Source organism: Oncorhynchus mykiss, chromosome 4 (assembly GCF_057628025.1).
Source record: "Oncorhynchus mykiss isolate SJ-2025 chromosome 4, ASM5762802v1, whole genome shotgun sequence".
Classification (NCBI taxonomy): domain Eukaryota; kingdom Metazoa; phylum Chordata; class Actinopteri; order Salmoniformes; family Salmonidae; genus Oncorhynchus; species Oncorhynchus mykiss.
This window is the reverse complement of record NC_143025.1, coordinates 79111201-79136350: the sequence shown is the minus strand read 5'-3', so window position 1 is coordinate 79136350 and position 25150 is coordinate 79111201. Positions and strand designations below refer to the sequence as shown.

The 25150-nt window shown below is 41.7% G+C and overlaps 1 protein-coding gene and 1 pseudogene across 4 annotated transcripts in view; both read left to right on the top strand.

Moving 5' to 3' along the window:
* LOC110522468 (E3 ubiquitin-protein ligase pellino homolog 2) overlaps positions 1 to 17287 on the top strand; it is a 30403-nt gene extending 13116 nt beyond the window's left edge. Inside the window, exons 2-8 of one of the 3 annotated variants that reach the window (XM_090233101.1) lie at positions 3447 to 3633; positions 4690 to 4819; positions 4948 to 5049; positions 6198 to 6395; positions 6677 to 6862; positions 10078 to 10283; positions 13268 to 17287. In XM_090233101.1, the coding sequence (XP_090089227.1) occupies positions 5041 to 5049; positions 6198 to 6395; positions 6677 to 6862; positions 10078 to 10283; positions 13268 to 13667 (999 nt within the window). In that variant the 5' untranslated portion in view covers positions 3447 to 3633; positions 4690 to 4819; positions 4948 to 5040 and the 3' untranslated portion in view covers positions 13668 to 17287. Of the gene's footprint in view, positions 1 to 3439; positions 3634 to 4689; positions 4820 to 4947; positions 5050 to 6197; positions 6396 to 6676; positions 6863 to 10077; positions 10284 to 13267 lie in introns of those variants that run through there. The other 2 variants (XM_090233102.1, XM_021600888.3) reach the window with 2 other exon arrangements.
* Positions 17288 to 17504: 217 nt separating this feature from the next.
* Positions 17505 to 24724, top strand: LOC149984149 (E3 ubiquitin-protein ligase pellino homolog 1 pseudogene; annotated as a pseudogene). The gene is made up of 2 exons (XR_016495453.1): positions 17505 to 17728; positions 20713 to 24724. The product of XR_016495453.1 is annotated as an E3 ubiquitin-protein ligase pellino homolog 1 pseudogene (transcript).
* The last annotated feature ends 426 nt before the right edge of the window (positions 24725 to 25150 follow it).

Below are 25150 nucleotides of genomic sequence, written 5' to 3'. Positions count from 1 at the left end.
TACAAATATTTGCACATGATAAGTTTGCTGAAAATAAACACAGTTGACAGTGAGATGATGTTTCCTTTTTTTGCTGAGTTTAGATTTATCTCCAGAGAGACCAGCAAAGAACTGCTGATTGGACCTTTTTTTTTCTCTTCCTCTTTTTCTCTTTCTCTTCAGTGTTAACCCCTGAGATTAAATCAGAACATCTTTGAAAATAACATAATTATTATCATTAATATATTATTATAATCATTATTTTTTAAATCCTTAGCCCTTCTCTGAAGGCGTAGAAGGTCCATTGTTTACCACTGTGTTTGGGTTATTAATAATTTGTAGAGCGGCTCTATTTTCCTTCAGCATGCCCTTTTGCACAATTTTGAATGTCTAAAGAATCTATATGTTCTGAAATACTTGACATTTTCAACTCTTATGGTGCTGATTTGACAAAATTACAATCATGGTCTTGAATTGGACTCGCATTTTTCTGGTCTGTCGTGACTCGGCTTCGAACCCTTTTCCCCGTCCCAGTCACGGTGTGGTTTTAAGGTCTCTGCACTGGCTGCCAGTGAGTTTTCGAATTCATTAAAGATGATTCTATTGGTTTCTTAAATCAATCCATGAATGTGCACCCCAATAAATGTTAGACATGCTATTAGGTTATGTACCCAATGGGTCCCTCCAGGTCCTCTGGCACTGGCCTTTTAACTATCCTATAGCCTAGGACCAAGAGGCATGGAGAGACAGCCTTTAGTTATTATGCCCCCAGGTTCTGGAATTGCCTGCCAGAGAAGCGGAGGGGGGCTGAAACTGTGGACACATTTTCTTAGCTATGCTTTTCCTTAGTGTGCTTTTTAGTTGTTCAATTTGTCATAGTTAATTTTTTTATATTATGTTTTCTCTGTAGTAAATATTTCAGCTTTTCTTTTCGTTTTTTGTTTTTGTTTTCCTGTAAAGCACATTGCGTTGCATTCCATGTTTGAAATGTGCTGTATAAATAAATATTGATTTGATTATATCCTGCTGCGATGGCATGATTTGCCAGGTACACCTTAAGGATCACAGACAGGCAGAGACTGCAGAGCATATCTCAGTGCAGGACATGTGAGGTGATGTCTGTTCTGCAGTGAGTCCCTGTCTGTCTGCTATCTCTCCTTCATTACCTTAGTTACACTGGGCTGAGTGGGCTCTGTGTGCTAGCCTGTGTCTTCTCTTTCTCTCTCACACTTAAAGGTTTGGGTCTCACTGGCGTCCCTTCTGGATGGTTAAGCATTGCACCTGTACTACCATTACTGTACCTCAATCTCATCTCGTTAAGTTAGCATTTTCTTCTCATTTAACTTCTCTAAGTATTACCATACAAGACTTTGCTGCTATCGCTTGCCTTTCTCTCAGCAGAGGGAGTGAATATTTCATATTGTGTACAATGTGCTGCCGAGGTGCATATGCGTGACGCTGTCGGACCAGAACTGGCCAGGTCAAATGTATCTCATCGCATCTCAACCCTCTCATCTTTTTGGCTGCGGTCCAAACACTTAAAAGCCACCCTATCCCTTCAGCCTCAAATTAAGTGGACACTTAATGATGATGACGTATCATTACATTTGACGAGTTTACACTTGCAGGGCAAGGGGCGAGGGAGGAAGGAATTATTTTTATATTGACCACCCTTAGCCGGAAATTATTGTGTTTTCAGCCACCGGTAGCTTGTGGGTGCTTTATATGCACAACAGTCAATTATGAGTGCATGTCTACTTGTATTAAATATGTAATTATTAATATACGCCTACTGTACGATAGCTATCAAGTTAATTAGCTAACTAACGTTAGCCTGCCTAGCTGGAAAATAAGGAAAATGTTTTATTTCCACATTTTCCAAACAAAAACGTATGTACCTTTTCCGAGACATGTTTGTGCCGTCATGTGCATTTAGTAGCACCTTATCTATCTTATTTACATTCGTTTTTACTTACACTAGTGTCGTGTCTTTGGCTATGCCGGATTAAGTGATATGACATGCTATTCTATAAAATCCTTTCTCTGTAATTAATATTACCTGATTGAGCTAATCATGTAAATGTAATTAACTAGAAAGTCAGGGTACCACGAAATAATATTTATAGAGCAGTTATCTTCCGAAGAAACTCTTAAAGATCTAGTAATATTTTACACCAATAGCAGTCAATATTAATCGTCACCTTATTTCAGTCTCATCTGAGAGTTGTAAATTCTTGGTTATCTTCACGAACCCTGGCTAACAAGTTGAATCAGCAATACAAAATTGGGTTTAATTATTTATTTACTAAATACCTAACTAATCGCACAGAATGAATCATACCTTGATTACAAATTATGTCATGAAGGAAAACGTCCCTAGCGGACGGAACAGATATGACCGCTGGTTACACAAAGAAAAGGGGATTGGGTTTGAGTGAAAGAGTGGGTAGACTTGAGGAACAAAGGGAGAAGCTATGTCTCTATTGGGCCATAGGTAGCTACTCTATCGTAAATACAAAATCTTGTGCATTCTAAATCTCCGCCCATTTGGAAAAGGAAAATGCAATAAATATTTACTCTGAACTGCGCTTCAATAGGTTGGTGGTGGATGGAAGGCCGTGTTGCCCAACAAAGTCCTTTGTCCTTTGAAGAGTGTCTCTGGTGGTGAACGGGATACGTTGTAGTGTCGTCGTTGTGTGGTAGATGGAATACTCTGTCCGTCCTTTCCTAGCCCACGTTTACAGCGGTCGCTGCGAACTCAACGGCTAGGAGGTATCACTTCTATAGCGAATAAGAGTTCAAAGTTCATACCATTCGCAACCAAAGCTCACGCTGAGGTTGGCGTCGTTCTGTAGTTATTATCTGAATCCTTCTGACATCGGACCGTCGTCCTAATGTACCCGGAACAGAAGGTTACATTTTCATCAAGGGCTTATATAGTGGAGGGAGAAAAGGGTGTGTTTCATAGTTTATTACCCATGTCTCTTCACAGGGGCGGGCCACTGATTGAGCAGAGCTCTAATCTTATGAAAACCCAATTCTCTCATTTGGAAGCTAAAATTACATTTAATCTTTACACAAATAGTTTTATTTAAATTGCATTTAAATTGCACAACAATTCCATGTGAATCTGATAACTATAATGTGTAGACTTTCCCAGATAGTTTGTCATCCTGTCATCAGTCATAATGTCTCAGATGACAACCGAACTGACATCATATTTATTAAGTACCTGGTTCTATTACCGAAATATGGTTCCTTTCCCTCCACTTGTTTGATGTTCCCAGACGCTCTATGTTTAACAAAGGCTATTCAAGAGTCCCTCAGTAGAGTCAGAGAGAGGGAAGGGAGAAAGGTATTTATGGGGGGGGGGTCATAAACCTTACCCACAGACCAACGTCATGACACTAGTATGTTGACTTCTCCATTCATGTTGTATTTAAGTTTTCACTGACTTTTCTTAGCAGATGTACAATCGTCGCAAATTGAATTATGGGGAGTTTCAGGCCCCGGAGTGAACATTATTGTGCACTCGCAAAGCCGACTAAAAACGAGGACTGAGGGGCTTACGTTGAAAACGTCCCTTGCTTGGCTAGTCATTTGGACCTCACTCCAAGATGGTGACGGGGATTCCCCCAAGGGCATAAGGCAAGGGTAAGTGGACGAGGGTGTGTATTTTTAAGTGTTTGGACCGCAGTCTTTCTGTATCCCTCTTCATGACCTTTGCCCTGTTCTCCTTCTGCCCCCTCTCTCCCTCATGTCCACCCCCTTTCTCTCTGCCCTCTCTTCCTGCTCTCTCTTTCTGGTATATTTCTCCTCTTTCTGCCCTCTCCCTGCCTTCTAACTCCTCTCCCTTCTCCCTCAGCTCTGTCCTAATGTGACACAGGGTAATTGTACAGGTAGCAGTGTGTTCCCTTCAGCTTCCTCTCCTCAGATCTCATGACAGGGCCGCCCTATTCTAACACTGGGAAATGGAAAGATATTGAGAGAGCGGGAGAGTTGATTTGGAAGCAGAGTTGATGTCCCCTCACAAAGGGCTTTGTGCCCACTGGGCATCATCCGAATAGTCTTTAATAGGTACAATACCGCTGATTAGCTGAAAGCTAAAACCAGCATGCGGCCCTGTCTGTGAACTCCTAGCATGACAGCGCAGCTCCACTCTGTTGCCCAGGAAACTAGAGACGACACACAAAGAGTTTAGGTTTGAACAATCAGCAGAGATGACAGCACCGTTCCACTTAGGCTAACGCTTACTCATCCACTCTTTCTCTTTCCATCTCTTGCTTGCTTACACACACACACACACACACACACACACACACACACACACACACACACTGAATACAGTTTAATTGGTATTTCAGTGTAAAGAGGGTTCACACAGTAACCGCACTATTCTAAGCGGCCTGTCAGTGAATTGGGCTCATGTTGTACTTACCAATGGATGAGCAGGCAGTTGTACAATACATTAGTTGTCTGTGAGGAATGAGTGGTGGGTGTGATAGGCTAGCATAATAAAAGGGATATTTAATTATGTGGCAAAGTATGCCTACAGGCATCCAACTGCCAAAACAAAAGAGCCTAATGATCAGTATTGATTTGCGATATCAACTGTCTTCAATGATCACATGAGGTGAATGGGATACATGCGGTATTCCCTTTCGCTAATTATGTAGCCTCTCTGTGTACTTGTTTTTGTGTTCTCTGTAGGTACAATGGTTCTCTGCCCAGTGGGGACAGGGGGAGGAGGAAGAGCCGCTTCGCTCTGTACCGGAGGACCAAGGCCAACGGAGTCAAACCCAGCACTGTTCACATCCTCAACACACCACACGACAGCAAGGTGTGTGTGTGATGTTACCATAGTCTTCCTATGGTGGGAAATTCTGTCCTCATGGTAACCTACAGTAAGAGTGGACAGGGTAAAAGGATTATTGCTGTGTCTGTGTCTGTGTCCGTGTGTGATTGCAGGCAGTCCACAGCAGAGGGCAGCACAGCATCTCATTCACTCTGTCCCGCAACCAGACAGTGGTGGTGGAGTACTGCCACGACAACGACACTGACATGTTCCAGGTAAACACCACAACAAGGGTTTTATTTAGGCTAAATACCAGAATGATGCCAGCTTATCTAGAGAACACTGAGTTCTTTGTCTTCCATAACCAGGAAGAACAGAAAGAGGTGTTGCTACCACTTTCCCTTTTTGAATAGATCATTGAAGGACTTGGTTATTATTTATGGCTTCTGCTATGTGTATACCACGTTCTCCAGAGTTTTTATTGGATGCCTAATTTTGACTCGGATGCTGGGTATACTCTGAACCATCAATGGGCTTGGCAATAACCACACCAAACCCCTTACTGTACTGAAAGAACCACATCACACATTACAACCGCAGGGGAACGTGATGAAGATTCAGTTCTGAAAAGATGTCTGTTGGTGGCCAGCTGAGAACAGGGACCCAGATACATTCAAAGCATGGTTGCTGTCCCCAGTCCACCTGGCCGTGCTGCTGCTCCAATTTCAACTGTTCTGCCTTATTATTATTATTATTATTATTCGACCATGCTGGTCATTTATGAACATTTGAACATCTTGGCCATGTTCTGTTATAATCTCCACCCGGCACAGCCAGAAGAGGACTGGCCACCCCACATATCCTGGTTCCTCTCTAGGTTTCTTCCTAGGTTTTGGCCTTTCTAGGGAGTTTTTCCTAGCCACCGTGCTTCTACACCTGCATTGCTTGCTGTTTGGGGTTTTAGGATTGGTTTCTGTACAGCACATTGAGATATCAGCTGATGTACGAAGGGCTATATAAATAAATTGGATTTGATTTTGATTTGATTTGATGGAGAGGGGTGTAGAACTATAAATACATGTACTTGTATCTTAAGTGTTTTATCACAGGTGGTTAATTTAATATGAGTAACTACACACAGCTTGAAAATAAATGTTGCTGGATGTTACTGCTATTTTTGTGTGAAAGATAAAGTATCGGTAAGTCATAAGCACAACAGGATCCTTCAAGTCCTGGCCTAATTACCAAGCTAAAGAAAAGCTCAAATCATCAATAAAACGAAAATCATGACTCTACATAAAATATTACTTTTAGCTACTAGTAGAGCAAAGGGCCTTTAAAATTGCTTTCCAATCGAACCATGTTCTGAACACAATAAAGATCCCATGTAATGTTTCTCTCCGTCTCACTCGTTTCCCTGCAGATTGGGCGCTCCACAGAAAGTCCAATAGACTTTGTTGTGACGGACACTTCAGGAGAGGGGAAGGAGGGTGAGGACCCCTCGGTGGCCCCCAGCACCATCTCCCGCTTCGCCTGCAGGGTGGTGTGTGAACGCAACCCCCCCTACACCGCACGCATCTATGCCGCTGGCTTCGACTCCTCCAAAAACATCTTCCTAGGGGTTAGTGTGTAGCACAGGCTCGGTAGAGAGACCAAATGGAGAGATGGACCAGACAGTTGGATGTCAGTTGAAAATGAGTTGGAGAAGAATCACACTTCGTTATGGCCAAATTCAATAGTTACAAACGAGTGTGTTCCTAGTGGACGGGTGCCGGCAGTACCTACCTACGTTTTCTCCCTCTGGGTGCCTACTGAATGCAATAGATACAAATAACCAAGCTTCTGTTCTCTCTCGATTTTCTTCCTTTTCTTCTTCTTCTTCATCATCTCCTCCTCCTTCAGGAGAAAGCCACTAAGTGGAAGAACCCGGATGGCCACATGGATGGTTTGACTACCAACGGGGTGCTGGTGATGCACCCTGAGGGCTTCCCTGAGGAGAGCAGACAGGGTCTATGGAGGGAGATCTCTGTATGTGGGGACGTCTACGCCCTCCGAGAGACACGCTCCGGACCCAGCCGAGGAAAACTGGTCAGTACTTAAGCTACAAGAGGCACAACCAGAACTCTGCCCCAAATGGCACCCTATTCCATATATGTGACCCACCGGCTCGATTCGGTCTCATGTAGCAAAATTTGAAATTGTGTTTTTTACATTGGATAAAAGTAGAGATTTAGAGCTACAAAATGGTATATCATACACTACAGTTGAGAAACAATGGGAAAGTAATTCTGCTTTGAAAGTTGATAAACTTGTAACCTCACTTTTGAGAAAATGGCCCTTGAGTGTTTTGGTACCTACTGGCGAGCTCTTCTTTGTCTACACCCATTTAGCATCGTTAACACACTCTTAAGCTTTAGCTCTACCCATCTCTGACCATTTTACTTGCACTAGCAGAGCTGGTTAGGCTGTTTTTGTCTTATCCAGAGTGTTGGTGACTGCAACTGTGCTGCTGGCAACAATTTACTTACACCAGCCATATTCAACGGGTGTTGGGCATTCGTAAATTCATCAGTTATTCTGCACTCTGGCACACTCAGACGAGAGTGTTCTGAAATCGGAGTAGATGGCCAGAACAAATTTACCAGCTACATCTATCGACAATTGTCGCAGTGACATCATAAACATTCTATGGAAATAGTTACTTGCAAAGTGGAGTTTTTAGACATGTAGCTAGATAGCTAAACAATGGACCATAATCCCAACTCGTGACATTACTACCCTGCATGAATCTGCAGGTAGCTAACCTACCAGGTTCGACTTTGACAAAATGTGAAAGTTGTAATATCTGAAAAGGTAGCTAGCTAGACTCTTTAAAAAAATGTATTTAACCTTTATTTAACTAGGCAAGTCCGTTAAGAACAAATTCTTATTTACAATGATGGCCTAGCAAAAGGCCTCCTGTGTGGACGGGGCCCTGGGATAATAAAAAATACAATATAAATATAGGACAAAACACACATTACGACAAGAGAGACAACACTACATAAAGAGAGACCTAAGACGACAACATAGCAAGGTAGCAACACAACATAACAACAACATGGTAGCAACACAACATGGTAGCAGCATAAAACATGGTACAAACATTATTGGGCACAGACAATAGCACAAAGGGCAGAAGGTAGAGACAACAATATAACTGTCAGTAAGAGTGTCCATGATTGATTCTTTGAATGAAGAGATTGAGACAATACTGTCCAGTTTGAGTGTTTGTTGCAGCTCGTTCCAGTTGCTAGCTGCAGCGAACTGAAAAGAGGAGCGACCCAGGGATGTGTGCTTTGGAGACCTTTAACAGAATGTGACTGGCAGAACGGGTGTTGTATGTGGAGGATGAGGGCTGCAGTAGAAATTTCAGATGTGGGTAGTGAGGCCTAAGAGGGTTTTATAAATAAGCATCAACCAGTAGGTCTTGCGATGGGTATACAGAGATGACCAGTTTACAGAGAAGTATAGAGTGCAGTGATGTGTCCTATAAGGAGCATTGGTGCCAAATCTGATGGCCGAATGGTTTAGAACATCTAGCCGCTCGAGAGCACCCTTACCTTCCAATCTATAAATTATGTATCCGTAATCTAGCATAGGTAGAATGGTCATCTGAATCAGGGTTAGTTTGGCATCTGGGGTGAAAGAGGAGCGATTACGATAGAGGAAACCAAGTCTGTAATTAACTTAAACCTACAGCTTTGATATGTGCTGAGAGAAGGACAGTGTACTGTCTAGCCATACTCCCGAGTACTTGTATGAGGTGACTACCGCAAGCTCTAAACTAGAGGTCGACCGATTATGATTTTTCAACGCCGATACCGATTATTGGAGGACCAAAAGAAACGATGCCGATTAATCGGCCGATTTCAACAAAATATATATATATATTTGTAATAATGACAATTACAACAATACTGAATTAACACTTATTTTAACTTAATATAAAACATCAATAAAATCAATTTAGCCTCAAATAAATAATGAAACATGTTCAATTTGGTTTAAATAATGCAAAAACAAAGTGTTGGAGAAGAAAGTAATGTGTGCCATATAAAAAAGCTACCGTTTAAGTTCCTTGCTCAGAACATGAGAACATATGAAAGATGGTGGTTCCTTTTAACATGAGTCTTCAATATTCCCAGGTAAGAAGTTTTAGGTTGTAGTTAATATAGTATTTATAGGACTATTTCTCTCTATACTATTTGTATTTCATATACCTTTGACTATTGGATGTTCTTATAGGCACTATAGTATTGCCAGTGTAACAGTATAGCTTCCGTCCCCCCCCCCCCCTCACCCCTACCTGGGCTCGAACCAGGAACACATAGACAACAGCCACACTCGAAGCATCGTTACCCATCGCTCCACAAAAGCCGCGGCCCTTGCAGCGCAAGGGGAATAACTACTCCAAATCTAAAAGCGAGTGACGTTTGAAACAGTATTAGCGCACACCCAGCTAACTAGCTAGCCATTTCACATTGGTTACACCAGCCATTAGGCTGATAGGCTTGAAGTCATAAACAGCGCTGTGCTTGCGAAGAGCTGCTGGCAAAACACACAAAAGTGCTGTTTGAATGAATGATTACGGGCCTGCTGCTGCTCAGTCAGACTGCTCTACCAAATCAGACTTAATTATAACATAATAACACACTGAAATACTAGCCTTTGGTCATTAATATGATCGAATCCGGAAACTATAATTTCGAAAACAAAACGTTTATTATTTCAGTGAAATACGGAACCGTTCGGTATTTTATCTAACGGGTGGCATCCCCAAGTCTAAATGTTCTTGTTACATTGAAGGTTGTGCAATGTATGTCATAATTACGTAAAATTCTGGCAAATTAGTTCGCAATGAGCCAGGCGGCCCAAACTGTTGCATATACCCTGAATCTGCGTGCAATGAACGCAAGAGAAATGACACAATTTCACCTGGTTAATATTGCCTGGATCAGTAGTTATAACTAGTGATTATGATGGCTTGTTTTTTTATAAGATAAATTTAATGCTAGCTAGCAATTTACCTTGGCTTCTACTGCATTTGCGTAACAGGCAGGCTACCTGTGGAGTGCAATGGTTAGAGCGTTGGACTAGTTAACTGTGCGTTTGCAAGATTGGATCCCCTGGGCTGACAAGGTGAAAATCTGTCGTTCTGCCCCTGAACAAGGCAGTTAACCCACAGTTCCTAGGCAGTCATTGAAAATAAGAATGTGTTCTTAACTGACTTGCCTAGCTAAATAAAAGGTATTTTCCCTCAGGCGGAGGGAGAAAGCAGTGCCCTTCGTGATGGTTCTCTGGTGGACCTGTGTGGAGCCACTCTGCTGTGGCGTACTGGAGAGGGCCTGCTCCGCGCTCCCACCCTCCGCCACCTGGAGGCACTGCGACAGGAGCTCAACGCTGCCCGGCCACAGTGTCCTGTAGGCCTCAGTACCCTGGCCTTCCCCAGCTTGCCACGCAGCCATAGGTTAGTAATATGCACAGTGATGTAGTGGAGGGTAAATGGAGTTCTCACACCTTTTTTTGGCGCGGGGGTTTACGCACCATTTGTGGAAAAATACATTGAAAGTATAGGGAGTGTTTATTTATTTCAATTTAGTGGGTAGATTATCTTTAATATTGCAGATAGATTGTGGCTTCTATCAATGTAATTGCCTGCATCATTTCCAATTCCCCCAAATATTTTCTTTTGTATATAGAGTACCAGTAAAAAGTTTGGTCACACCTACTCGTTCAAGGGTTTTTCTTTCTTTTTACTATTTTCTACATTGTAGAATAATAGTGAAGACATCAAAACTTTGAAATAACACATATGGAATCAAGAAAGTGTTAAACAAATTAAAATATATTTTAGATTATTCAAAGTAGCAACCCTTTGCCTAGATGACAGCTTTGCACACTCTTGGCATTTTCTCAGCCAGCTTCATGAGGTAAGTCACCTGGAATGCATTTAAATTAATACGTGTGCCTATTTAAAAGTTAATTTGTGGAATTTTTTTCCTTAATGCGTTTGAGCCAATCAGTTGTGTTGTGACAAGGTGGTATACAGAAGATAGCCCTATTTGGTTAAATACCAAGTCCATAATATGGCAAGAACAGCTCAAACAAGCAAAGAGAAACAACAGTCCATCATTGCTTTAAAACATGAAGGTCAGTCAAATAAAAGCTTCACAGAGTTCAAGTAACAGACACATCAACATCAACTGTTCAGAGGAGAATGCGTGAATCAGGCCATCATGGTCCAATTGCTGCAAAGAAACCACTACTAAATAACACCAATAAGAAGAAGAGACTTGCTTGGGCCAAAAAACACGAGCAATGGACATTAGACCGGTGGAAATCTGTCCTTTGGTCTGATGAGTCCAAATTTGATATTTTTGGTTCCAACCGCCGTGTCTTTGTGAGACGCAGAGTAGGTGAACTGATGATCTCTGCATGTGTGGTTCCCACCGTGGAGCATGGAGGAGGAGGTGTGATGGTGACACTGTCAGTGATATATTTAGAATTCACTTAACCAGCATGGATACCGCAGCATTTTGCAGCGATACGCCATCCCATCTTAGTGGGGCTGTCATTTTTTTAAAAACAGGACAATGACCCAAAACACACCTCCAGGCTGTGTAAGGCCTATTTGACTAAGAAGGAGAGTAATTGAGTGGTGCATCAGATAACCTGGCCTCCACAATCACCTGACCTCAACCCAATTGAGATGGTCTGCGATGAGTTGGATCGCAGAATGAAGGAAAAGCAGCCAACAAGTGCTCAGCAAAAATCGCTGAAGTTGGAGACTTTTATCTCCCTCACCAACTTCAAACATCAGCTATCTGAGCAGCTAACCGATCGCTGCAGCTGTACATAGTCTATTGGTAAATAGCCCACCCATTTTCACCTACCTCATCCCCATACTGTTTTTATTTATTTACTTTTCTGCTCTTTTGCACACCAATATCTCTACCTGTACATGACCATCTGATCATTTATCACTCCAGTGTTAATCTGCAAAATTGTAATTATTCGCCTACCTCCTCATGCCTTTTGCACACATTGTATATAGACTCCCCCTTTGTTTTCTACTGTGTTATTGACTTGTTAATTGTTTACTCCATGTGTAACTCTGTGTTGTCTGCTCATACTGCTATGCTTTATCTTGGCCAGGTCGCAGTTGCAAATGAGAACTTGTTCTCAACTAGCCTACCTGGTTAAATAAAGGTGAAATAAAATAAATAAAAATATGTGGGAACTCCTACAAGACAAATAAAATCTCAAATATAAAATCTATTTAGATTTGTTTAACACTTTTGGTTACTACATGTGTTATTTCATACTTTTGATGTCTTCGCTATTATTCTACAGTGTAGAAAATAGTAAAAAATAAAGAAAATCCTTGAATGAGTAAGTGTGTCAACTTTTGACTGGTAGTGTAGGTCAGGATATTAAAGCCTCCATATATCCACTAGTTCCTATATATCCATGGTATTTTGTGATTTCCTTAAGTACATGAGGGTAATCGTTTGTAGTGTGATTTCCTTTACAGCCCATTAAAGTATTTAAAACCGTATTATAGTCTCCCACTATAATAACAGGCGTATAGGCTTGATAAATACATTTTTAAGAAGCTTCGATCATCATTATTTGGACTGTATAGATTAATGAGCCAAATCTGTTTATGGTCCAATAACATATTTAAAAGAATCCTTCTACCTTTCGGATCTGTTTTGTACAGTTTGCTCAATTGGATCAAAATTATTGTTCATAAATATCATCACCAAGTATAGGGAGTGTTAGTTGATTCACTCTGTACGGTGATCAGAGTTAACCCACCTACTTTTTTTTTTTTACCACTACATTACAACACCCACACACAAAGACACAGCGGTTATAGCCTATCGGTCAAAGTGTTGGGCCTGTAACCGAAAGGTTTGAATCCCTGAGCCGACAAGGTGAACAATCTGTGTATGTGCCCTTGAGCAAGGCACTTAACCCTAATTACGCCATGGTCTCCGTTGATAATGGCAGATACCCCACTCCAAGGGGATATGCAAAAATATATATCTAAGTCACAAATGCGTATTAATAAACACTTGTACTTGTGTGAAATAGGACAAATATAAGCACCCACAATTACTATTATTATTACTACACACTGCTACACTAGTAGCTCAACACTTCCTGGCCCGTAGGCCTCAGTAAGCAGCCACAGATGCTAAACTAAACAGTGGTACACTAGGAGCTATACCTATTCATAAGTTGCCCCTATCTACTGTTACAGTGATCAGGTGCAAATTCAACCTTGAGCATGACACAACATGACCCAATTCCAAATCTGATTTTATCCCATGTAATCTATTTATAGCTATTTTGCAATATAATATAACTACTACCAAAAATGAATAAAAATGATGCTTTGAGTTTGATAAAAGCTAAAACCAAGTCGTTGTCATTTCCCCCCAGTCTGGAGGAGCGCCAGCCCTGGGTCTACCTCACCTGTGGACATGTGCATGGCCACCATGACTGGGGCCAGCGTCCGGAGCGCCGGGAGGAGGGAGGAGAAGAGGGGGAGGAAGGGATCACAACGGTCCGCCGGGAGTGCCCTCTATGCAGGAGCGTAGGGCCCTACGTGCCCCTGTGGCTGGGGTGTGAGCCCGCCGTGTACGTGGATGCTGGAGCTCCCACATATGCGTTTGTACCCTGTGGCCACGTTTGTTCGGAGAGGACAGCCAAGTATTGGGCGGATACCCCACTGCCTCATGGGACACACGCCTTCCGGCCCACCTGTCCCTTCTGCTCTGCTCCTCTCAGCAGCACCCCACAGGGCTGGACACGCCTCATCTTCCAGGGCCCTATCGACTAGCTCGGGCCCCCGGGAATGGAGACCACAACTACTACGCAAACGTGGAACCAACCATGTCACTATGCCAGGGCCCAATCCTAACTTGAGATAATAGTGCGGAACTAACGTGAATATTTCTTCCATTTACACTGCATCCTTGATGTATGATTTTAGACAAGTGCGTGTAACTTAAACATCTTTGTAAATCATGCGTTGATGTCAGTTTAGGATCAGTGTGGAAGTTTAAGTTAGACTCACGTTTCTCTCAAGGTAAGATTTTGTCCATAACAGAACCTCACTTCAAAAGCAATAAGAACTCCACTATAGCAAAGCATTACACTCATAGATAAGCTAGTTGTTCCGTTAGTCATCCATGTTTCCAGTTGTCTCTTCAGACATGAGCTGCAGACAACATTCAGCCAAGGGCTAAACCTGGGGTATGTTGAAGTCACTGGATGTTCATATTTAATGGTTTCCTGAAAATAATGGTTAATGGTTTCCCTCTCAGCCTAATTTTGAACCAACAATGTAATGATGCTTCCAAAGTTTTTGATTGAATATTCCATTTGACAAAATTTGAATTTTTCTGAAAACAAAACATTGTAATATTGCGAAGCGGTTCACCTCGCAATTACCAATAACTTACTCTATAGTAGCAAAGATAAGTGATGTTTGTGAACATTCTGCAGTTTGACCACACCTCAGGTTGGGAACCAGTCAGACAGACAAGGTCTTTGCCATGTGTCAATATAGCAGAAAGATCAAAGGCTGTGACCGAAGGTAACCTCATAAGACAACAGTTTTTCAATTAAAATGTAACTATTTTATTAAAATTGGGGATGTTTGGGATGGGTTAGGATTTTATTTAGATGTTAAGATACAACTATTTTTTTATCTTGAGTATTGTTTTTAGTTAAATGTGATTTGTCAATGTAAGTGTTTTCTATATGTGTATGATTATTATTATTATTATTATTATGTGTGTTCGATGAAACTGGGAGAGCTTGTGAGTGTGAGAAAATTGCCAACACTGTGTCACACAACCATAAAAAATTGCCCAGACAATGAATGTAGCCAAATACTCAGGCTATACTAGCTTAGCCTTCCAATGTGCTCGTATTGAATTGTTCTATATTATGCTACTATTTTTTTATCTAAACATCGTGATATAGCTGGAACATTTCAAATTGCTTCAAGAAGATGAACCCGTTAAATATCATACCTACACTACTTCTCGTTTATCTTGCATGAACACACACACACACACATCTTGCACTGTGCCAAACCTTGCATTTATGCTAAATTGTACACAGTGTTACATGTTAATTATACACGGTACTAAATGCCTCAAGTGAAAAGAAATGCTGGCGAAGTGAGCAGTCCAACAGAAATCTATAATTTAAACATGTTCTTTCCCATATAAGAAATGTACACGCCTACTCAGCTGCTATTCAGGGACAGAGAACATGCAGTAGAACCGACATGATGTAGTTATCTAGAATAGAGATAATCGTGTCAGCTCTATATTACCTTTCTATGATGTATTAACTTTTTCAGGTTTACAGCCGTCAGTCCTCCGCACACTACCATGCTGTATTTGATATACACTGTATATACAAAAGTATGTGGACACACCTTGAAATTAGTAGATTTGGGGGCCGCTGAAGTGCGTAAAAATCAACTGTCCTCGGTTGCAACACTCAGTACCGATTGCCAAACTGCCTCTGGAAGCAATGTCAGCACAAGAACTGTCTTCGTCGGGAGCTTCATGAAATAGGTTTCCATGGCCAAGCAGCCGCACACAAGCCTAAGATCACCATGCGCAATGCCAAGCGTTGGCTGGAGTGGTGTAAAGCTTGCCACCATTGGACTCTGGAGCAGTGGAAACGCATTCTCTGGAGCATCTGGCAGTCTGATGGATGAATCTGCGTTTGGCGGATGCCAGGAAAACGCTACCTGCCCGAATGCATCATGCCAACTGTAAAGTTTGGTGGAGGAGTAATAATAGTCTGGGGCTGTTTTTCATGGTTTGGGCTATGCCCCTTAGTTCCAGTGAAGGGGAATTTGAACGCTACCGCATACAATGACATTCTAGATGAATATGTGCTTCCAACCTTGCTGCAATAGTTTGGGAAAGCCCTTTCCTGTTTCAGCATGAAAAAGAGAGGTCCATACAGAAATGGTTTGTTGAGATAGGTGTGGAAGAACTTGACTGGCCTGCACAGAGCCCTGACCTCAACCCCATCGAACACCTTTGTGATGAATTGGAACGCCGACTGCGAGCCTGGCCTAATCGCCTAACATTAGTGCCTGACCTCACTAATGCTCTTGTGGCTGAATGGAAGTCCCTGCAGCAATGTTCCAACATCTTGTGGAATGCCTTCCCAGAAGAGTGGAGGCTGTTATAGCCACAAAGGAGGGACCAACTCCATATTAATGCCCATGTTTTTGGAATGAGTTGTTCGATGAGCAGGTGTCCACATACTTTTGGTAGTGTAGTGTGTATTGGGTAATATTACCAATGGGTAAAGATAGAAGCACTTCAGGATGTTACAACCAATCAGGACGTCTTCCGAGTTCAGTTGTTAAAAGAACAACCTTCTCTTCCTCAGTGCCAGTTTTTTCACCAAACCGATTGTCTATTCGCTCAGGTTTAGAATACCCAGAGTTTGCCCACGGGGCAGCACAGGACACTCGGCTACAGTAAGCTAGTAGTAGAGAAGATTTTGGATGGTCATTTATTTCATGGCCACATTGAAAGAGTTGCAACGTTAGAGAACATTCCGATAAGAATACATTGTTTAGAAATACATGAATAGTGAGTCATGTCATTCGGTAAAGTCCATTTCTGTTTGTAACATTCGGTAAAACATTATTACCTTTTTTAATAGGCCCCATTTACTGCACCTTTCAATATTTCTCAAGACCTTAGTACAGGGGTGGGTGATCTCAGACCTGGTTTGAGATCAGTCTGATGACTTCCATATCCGGGTAATGATACAGTTACCCAGTCCCTCAGGGGTTGTGGTGGAACTAGTCAGGATTTTTTTTAAAGTCAGTCAGGATTTTTTTTAAAGTCAGTTACATTTCTGTTACCTACCCTGTTAAAATAGCCAAAATCTCAATTTGCCCCAGTCCACGGGATATTCTGCTATTGAACGTGCCAATTCTTAAATGTAGGCCTATTATTATGATATAGCAGGTGAATGAAATAATGTTTGCCCATATTTTATTGTTTTATATCCTTTTTGTTCTGGGTTATATTATCCATTTGTTTTTTCTCCTCTGATTTATTCTCCCATTGCGCCCCAGAGTCTGTATAAGTCACTCCTAAAGACGGGTCCATGGTCAGATATCGTTTCAGTCCCTCTAATGCTTCATTCTGGAATTGGGGTGAGCATAATCTGATCCTAGATCTGTTAAGAGGAATTTATTAAACCAACATTAAACCATTTTTCTATCTGTTTATCCCCACCTCGCAGATTACCTTTGATTTGTAAGGTCCTGTTAACCTCACAACTATTACTCTGGAGCGACCAAAACTCTAAATGCTTATGAAGTGCTTTGCCTCTTACTTCACTGTAATCCTGGGGTGCACAGACAATCACTGTACACACGTCAATAAACCTGTTTTAAAACTAGACTGTCTGTTTACTGACTGGAAGGGGATGAAGGCTACCTGTGGAGTGCAATGGTTAGAGCGTTGGACTAGTTAACTGTGCGTTTGCAAGATTGGATCCCCTGGGCTGACAAGGTGAAAATCTGTCGTTCTGCCCCTGAACAAGGCAGTTAACCCACAGTTCCTAGGCAGTCATTGAAAATAAGAATGTGTTCTTAACTGACTTGCCTAGCTAAATAAAAGGTATTTTCCCTCAGGCGGAGGGAGAAAGCAGTGCCCTTCGTGATGGTTCTCTGGTGGACCTGTGTGGAGCCACTCTGCTGTGGCGTACTGGAGAGGGCCTGCTCCGCGCTCCCACCCTCCGCCACCTGGAGGCACTGCGACAGGAGCTCAACGCTGCCCGGCCACAGTGTCCTGTAGGCCTCAGTACCCTGGCCTTCCCCAGCTTGCCACGCAGCCATAGGTTAGTAATATGCACAGTGATGTAGTGGAGGGTAAATGGAGTTCTCACACCTTTTTTTGGCGCGGGGGTTTACGCACCATTTGTGGAAAAATACATTGAAAGTATAGGGAGTGTTTATTTATTTCAATTTAGTGGGTAGATTATCTTTAATATTGCAGATAGATTGTGGCTTCTATCAATGTAATTGCCTGCATCATTTCCAATTCCCCCAAATATTTTCTTTTGTATATAGAGTACCAGTAAAAAGTTTGGTCACACCTACTCGTTCAAGGGTTTTTCTTTCTTTTTACTATTTTCTACATTGTAGAATAATAGTGAAGACATCAAAACTTTGAAATAACACATATGGAATCAAGAAAGTGTTAAACAAATTAAAATATATTTTAGATTATTCAAAGTAGCAACCCTTTGCCTAGATGACAGCTTTGCACACTCTTGGCATTTTCTCAGCCAGCTTCATGAGGTAAGTCACCTGGAATGCATTTAAATTAATACGTGTGCCTATTTAAAAGTTAATTTGTGGAATTTTTTTCCTTAATGCGTTTGAGCCAATCAGTTGTGTTGTGACAAGGTGGTATACAGAAGATAGCCCTATTTGGTTAAATACCAAGTCCATAATATGGCAAGAACAGCTCAAACAAGCAAAGAGAAACAACAGTCCATCATTGCTTTAAAACATGAAGGTCAGTCAAATAAAAGCTTCACAGAGTTCAAGTAACAGACACATCAACATCAACTGTTCAGAGGAGAATGCGTGAATCAGGCCATCATGGTCCAATTGCTGCAAAGAAACCACTACTAAATAACACCAATAAGAAGAAGAGACTTGCTTGGGCCAAAAAACACGAGCAATGGACATTAGACCGGTGGAAATCTGTCCTTTGGTCTGATGAGTCCAAATTTGATATTTTTGGTTCCAACCGCCGTGTCTTTGTGAGACGCAGAGTAGGTGAACTGATGATCTCTGCATGTGTGGTTCCCACCGTGGAGCATGGAGGAGGAGGTGTGATGGTGACACTGTCAGTGATATATTTAGAATTCACTTAACCAGCATGGATACCGCAGCATTTTGCAGCGATACGCCATCCCATCTTAGTGGGGCTGTCATTTTTTTTAAAACAGGACAATGACCCAAAACACACCTCCAGGCTGTGTAAGGCCTATTTGACTAAGAAGGAGAGTAATTGAGTGGTGCATCAGATAACCTGGCCTCCACAATCACCTGACCTCAACCCAATTGAGATGGTCTGCGATGAGTTGGATCGCAGAATGAAGGAAAAGCAGCCAACAAGTGCTCAGCAAAAATCGCTGAAGTTGGAGACTTTTATCTCCCTCACCAACTTCAAACATCAGCTATCTGAGCAGCTAACCGATCGCTGCAGCTGTACATAGTCTATTGGTAAATAGCCCACCCATTTTCACCTACCTCATCCCCATACTGTTTTTATTTATTTACTTTTCTGCTCTTTTGCACACCAATATCTCTACCTGTACATGACCATCTGATCATTTATCACTCCAGTGTTAATCTGCAAAATTGTAATTATTCGCCTACCTCCTCATGCCTTTTGCACACATTGTATATAGACTCCCCCTTTGTTTTCTACTGTGTTATTGACTTGTTAATTGTTTACTCCATGTGTAACTCTGTGTTGTCTGCTCATACTGCTATGCTTTATCTTGGCCAGGTCGCAGTTGCAAATGAGAACTTGTTCTCAACTAGCCTACCTGGTTAAATAAAGGTGAAATAAAATAAATAAAAATATGTGGGAACTCCTACAAGACAAATAAAATCTCAAATATAAAATCTATTTAGATTTGTTTAACACTTTTGGTTACTACATGTGTTATTTCATACTTTTGATGTCTTCGCTATTATTCTACAGTGTAGAAAATAGTAAAAAATAAAGAAAATCCTTGAATGAGTAAGTGTGTCAACTTTTGACTGGTAGTGTAGGTCAGGATATTAAAGCCTCCATATATCCACTAGTTCCTATATATCCATGGTATTTTGTGATTTCCTTAAGTACATGAGGGTAATCGTTTGTAGTGTGATTTCCTTTACAGCCCATTAAAGTATTTAAAACCGTATTATAGTCTCCCACTATAATAACAGGCGTATAGGCTTGATAAATACATTTTTAAGAAGCTTCGATCATCATTATTTGGACTGTATAGATTAATGAGCCAAATCTGTTTATGGTCCAATAACATATTTAAAAGAATCCTTCTACCTTTCGGATCTGTTTTGTACAGTTTGCTCAATTGGATCAAAATTATTGTTCATAAATATCATCACCAAGTATAGGGAGTGTTAGTTGATTCACTCTGTACGGTGATCAGAGTTAACCCACCTACTTTTTTTTTTTTACCACTACATTACAACACCCACACACAAAGACACAGCGGTTATAGCCTATCGGTCAAAGTGTTGGGCCTGTAACCGAAAGGTTTGAATCCCTGAGCCGACAAGGTGAACAATCTGTGTATGTGCCCTTGAGCAAGGCACTTAACCCTAATTACGCCATGGTCTCCGTTGATAATGGCAGATACCCCACTCCAAGGGGATATGCAAAAATATATATCTAAGTCACAAATGCGTATTAATAAACACTTGTACTTGTGTGAAATAGGACAAATATAAGCACCCACAATTACTATTATTATTACTACACACTGCTACACTAGTAGCTCAACACTTCCTGGCCCGTAGGCCTCAGTAAGCAGCCACAGATGCTAAACTAAACAGTGGTACACTAGGAGCTATACCTATTCATAAGTTGCCCCTATCTACTGTTACAGTGATCAGGTGCAAATTCAACCTTGAGCATGACACAACATGACCCAATTCCAAATCTGATTTTATCCCATGTAATCTATTTATAGCTATTTTGCAATATAATATAACTACTACCAAAAATGAATAAAAATGATGCTTTGAGTTTGATAAAAGCTAAAACCAAGTCGTTGTCATTTCCCCCCAGTCTGGAGGAGCGCCAGCCCTGGGTCTACCTCACCTGTGGACATGTGCATGGCCACCATGACTGGGGCCAGCGTCCGGAGCGCCGGGAGGAGGGAGGAGAAGAGGGGGAGGAAGGGATCACAACGGTCCGCCGGGAGTGCCCTCTATGCAGGAGCGTAGGGCCCTACGTGCCCCTGTGGCTGGGGTGTGAGCCCGCCGTGTACGTGGATGCTGGAGCTCCCACATATGCGTTTGTACCCTGTGGCCACGTTTGTTCGGAGAGGACAGCCAAGTATTGGGCGGATACCCCACTGCCTCATGGGACACACGCCTTCCGGCCCACCTGTCCCTTCTGCTCTGCTCCTCTCAGCAGCACCCCACAGGGCTGGACACGCCTCATCTTCCAGGGCCCTATCGACTAGCTCGGGCCCCCGGGAATGGAGACCACAACTACTACGCAAACGTGGAACCAACCATGTCACTATGCCAGGGCCCAATCCTAACTTGAGATAATAGTGCGGAACTAACGTGAATATTTCTTCCATTTACACTGCATCCTTGATGTATGATTTTAGACAAGTGCGTGTAACTTAAACATCTTTGTAAATCATGCGTTGATGTCAGTTTAGGATCAGTGTGGAAGTTTAAGTTAGACTCACGTTTCTCTCAAGGTAAGATTTTGTCCATAACAGAACCTCACTTCAAAAGCAATAAGAACTCCACTATAGCAAAGCATTACACTCATAGATAAGCTAGTTGTTCCGTTAGTCATCCATGTTTCCAGTTGTCTCTTCAGACATGAGCTGCAGACAACATTCAGCCAAGGGCTAAACCTGGGGTATGTTGAAGTCACTGGATGTTCATATTTAATGGTTTCCTGAAAATAATGGTTAATGGTTTCCCTCTCAGCCTAATTTTGAACCAACAATGTAATGATGCTTCCAAAGTTTTTGATTGAATATTCCATTTGACAAAATTTGAATTTTTCTGAAAACAAAACATTGTAATATTGCGAAGCGGTTCACCTCGCAATTACCAATAACTTACTCTATAGTAGCAAAGATAAGTGATGTTTGTGAACATTCTGCAGTTTGACCACACCTCAGGTTGGGAACCAGTCAGACAGACAAGGTCTTTGCCATGTGTCAATATAGCAGAAAGATCAAAGGCTGTGACCGAAGGTAACCTCATAAGACAACAGTTTTTCAATTAAAATGTAACTATTTTATTAAAATTGGGGATGTTTGGGATGGGTTAGGATTTTATTTAGATGTTAAGATACAACTATTTTTTTATCTTGAGTATTGTTTTTAGTTAAATGTGATTTGTCAATGTAAGTGTTTTCTATATGTGTATGATTATTATTATTATTATGTGTGTTCGATGAAACTGGGAGAGCTTGTGAGTGTGAGAAAATTGCCAACACTGTGTCACACAACCATAAAAAATTGCCCAGACAATGAATGTAGCCAAATACTCAGGCTATACTAGCTTAGCCTTCCAATGTGCTCGTATTGAATTGTTCTATATTATGCTACTATTTTTTTATCTAAACATCGTGATATAGCTGGAACATTTCAAATTGCTTCAAGAAGATGAACCCGTTAAATATCATACCTACACTACTTCTCGTTTATCTTGCATGAACACACACACACACACATCTTGCACTGTGCCAAACCTTGCATTTATGCTAAATTGTACACAGTGTTACATGTTAATTATACACGGTACTAAATGCCTCAAGTGAAAAGAAATGCTGGCGAAGTGAGCAGTCCAACAGAAATCTATAATTTAAACATGTTCTTTCCCATATAAGAAATGTACACGCCTACTCAGCTGCTATTCAGGGACAGAGAACATGCAGTAGAACCGACATGATGTAGTTATCTAGAATAGAGATAATCGTGTCAGCTCTATATTACCTTTCTATGATGTATTAACTTTTTCAGGTTTACAGCCGTCAGTCCTCCGCACACTACCATGCTGTATTTGATATACACTGTATATACAAAAGTATGTGGACACACCTTGAAATTAGTAGATTTGGGGGCCGCTGAAGTGCGTAAAAATCAACTGTCCTCGGTTGCAACACTCAGTACCGATTGCCAAACTGCCTCTGGAAGCAATGTCAGCACAAGAACTGTCTTCGTCGGGAGCTTCATGAAATAGGTTTCCATGGCCAAGCAGCCGCACACAAGCCTAAGATCACCATGCGCAATGCCAAGCGTTGGCTGGAGTGGTGTAAAGCTTGCCACCATTGGACTCTGGAGCAGTGGAAACGCATTCTCTGGAGCATCTGGCAGTCTGATGGATGAATCTGCGTTTGGCGGATGCCAGGAAAACGCTACCTGCCCGAATGCATCATGCCAACTGTAAAGTTTGGTGGAGGAGTAATAATAGTCTGGGGCTGTTTTTCATGGTTTGGGCTATGCCCCTTAGTTCCAGTGAAGGGGAATTTGAACGCTACCGCATACAATGACATTCTAGATGAATATGTGCTTCCAACCTTGCTGCAATAGTTTGGGAAAGCCCTTTCCTGTTTCAGCATGAAAAAGAGGTCCATACAGAAATGGTTTGTTGAGATAGGTGTGGAAGAACTTGACTGGCCTGCACAGAGCCCTGACCTCAACCCCATCGAACACCTTTGTGATGAATTGGAACGCCGACTGCGAGCCTGGCCTAATCGCCTAACATTAGTGCCTGACCTCACTAATGCTCTTGTGGCTGAATGGAAGTCCCTGCAGCAATGTTCCAACATCTTGTGGAATGCCTTCCCAGAAGAGTGGAGGCTGTTATAGCCACAAAGGAGGGACCAACTCCATATTAATGCCCATGTTTTTGGAATGAGTTGTTCGATGAGCAGGTGTCCACATACTTTTGGTAGTGTAGTGTGTATTGGGTAATATTACCAATGGGTAAAGATAGAAGCACTTCAGGATGTTACAACCAATCAGGACGTCTTCCGAGTTCAGTTGTTAAAAGAACAACCTTCTCTTCCTCAGTGCCAGTTTTTTCACCAAACCGATTGTCTATTCGCTCAGGTTTAGAATACCCAGAGTTTGCCCACGGGGCAGCACAGGACACTCGGCTACAGTAAGCTAGTAGTAGAGAAGATTTTGGATGGTCATTTATTTCATGGCCACATTGAAAGAGTTGCAACGTTAGAGAACATTCCGATAAGAATACATTGTTTAGAAATACATGAATAGTGAGTCATGTCATTCGGTAAAGTCCATTTCTGTTTGTAACATTCGGTAAAACATTATTACCTTTTTTAATAGGCCCCATTTACTGCACCTTTCAATATTTCTCAAGACCTTAGTACAGGGGTGGGTGATCTCAGACCTGGTCTGAGATCAGTCTGATGACTTCCATATCCGGGTAATGATACAGTTACCCAGTCCCTCAGGGGTTGTGGTGGAACTAGTCAGGATTTTTTTTAAAGTCAGTCAGGATTTTTTTTAAAGTCAGTTACATTTCTGTTACCTACCCTGTTAAAATAGCCAAAATCTCAATTTGCCCCAGTCCACGGGATATTCTGCTATTGAACGTGCCAATTCTTAAATGTAGGCCTATTATTATGATATAGCAGGTGAATGAAATAATGTTTGCCCATATTTTATTGTTTTATATCCTTTTTGTTCTGGGTTATATTATCCATTTGTTTTTTCTCCTCTGATTTATTCTCCCATTGCGCCCCAGAGTCTGTATAAGTCACTCCTAAAGACGGGTCCATGGTCAGATATCGTTTCAGTCCCTCTAATGCTTCATTCTGGAATTGGGGTGAGCATAATCTGATCCTAGATCTGTTAAGAGGAATTTATTAAACCAACATTAAACCATTTTTCTATCTGTTTATCCCCACCTCGCAGATTACCTTTGATTTGTAAGGTCCTGTTAACCTCACAACTATTACTCTGGAGCGACCAAAACTCTAAATGCTTATGAAGTGCTTTGCCTCTTACTTCACTGTAATCCTGGGGTGCACAGACAATCACTGTACACACGTCAATAAACCTGTTTTAAAACTAGACTGTCTGTTTACTGACTGGAAGGGGATGAGATTAAGGTTTGGGGGTCATGAATGTCAAAAGGAATAGCTGTTCTCCCCTTAACATCAGAAGCCTCCTCCGTAAGTTTGTTTTACTCACTGCTTTAGCATACTCCGCCAACCCTGATGTCCTTGCCGTGTCTGAATCCTGGCTTAGGAAGGCCACCAAAAATTCTGAGATTTCCATACCCAACTACAACATTTTCTGTCAACCTAGAACTGCCAAAGGGGGAGGAGTTTCAATCTACCGCAGAGATAGCCTGCAAAGTTCTGTCATTCTTTTCAGGTCTATGCCCAAACAGTTCGAACTTCTAATTAAAAAAATTAATCTCTCCATAAATAAGTCTCTCACTGTTGCTGCCTGTTATCGACCCCCCACTCTCTGTTCCCAGCTGTGCCCTGGACA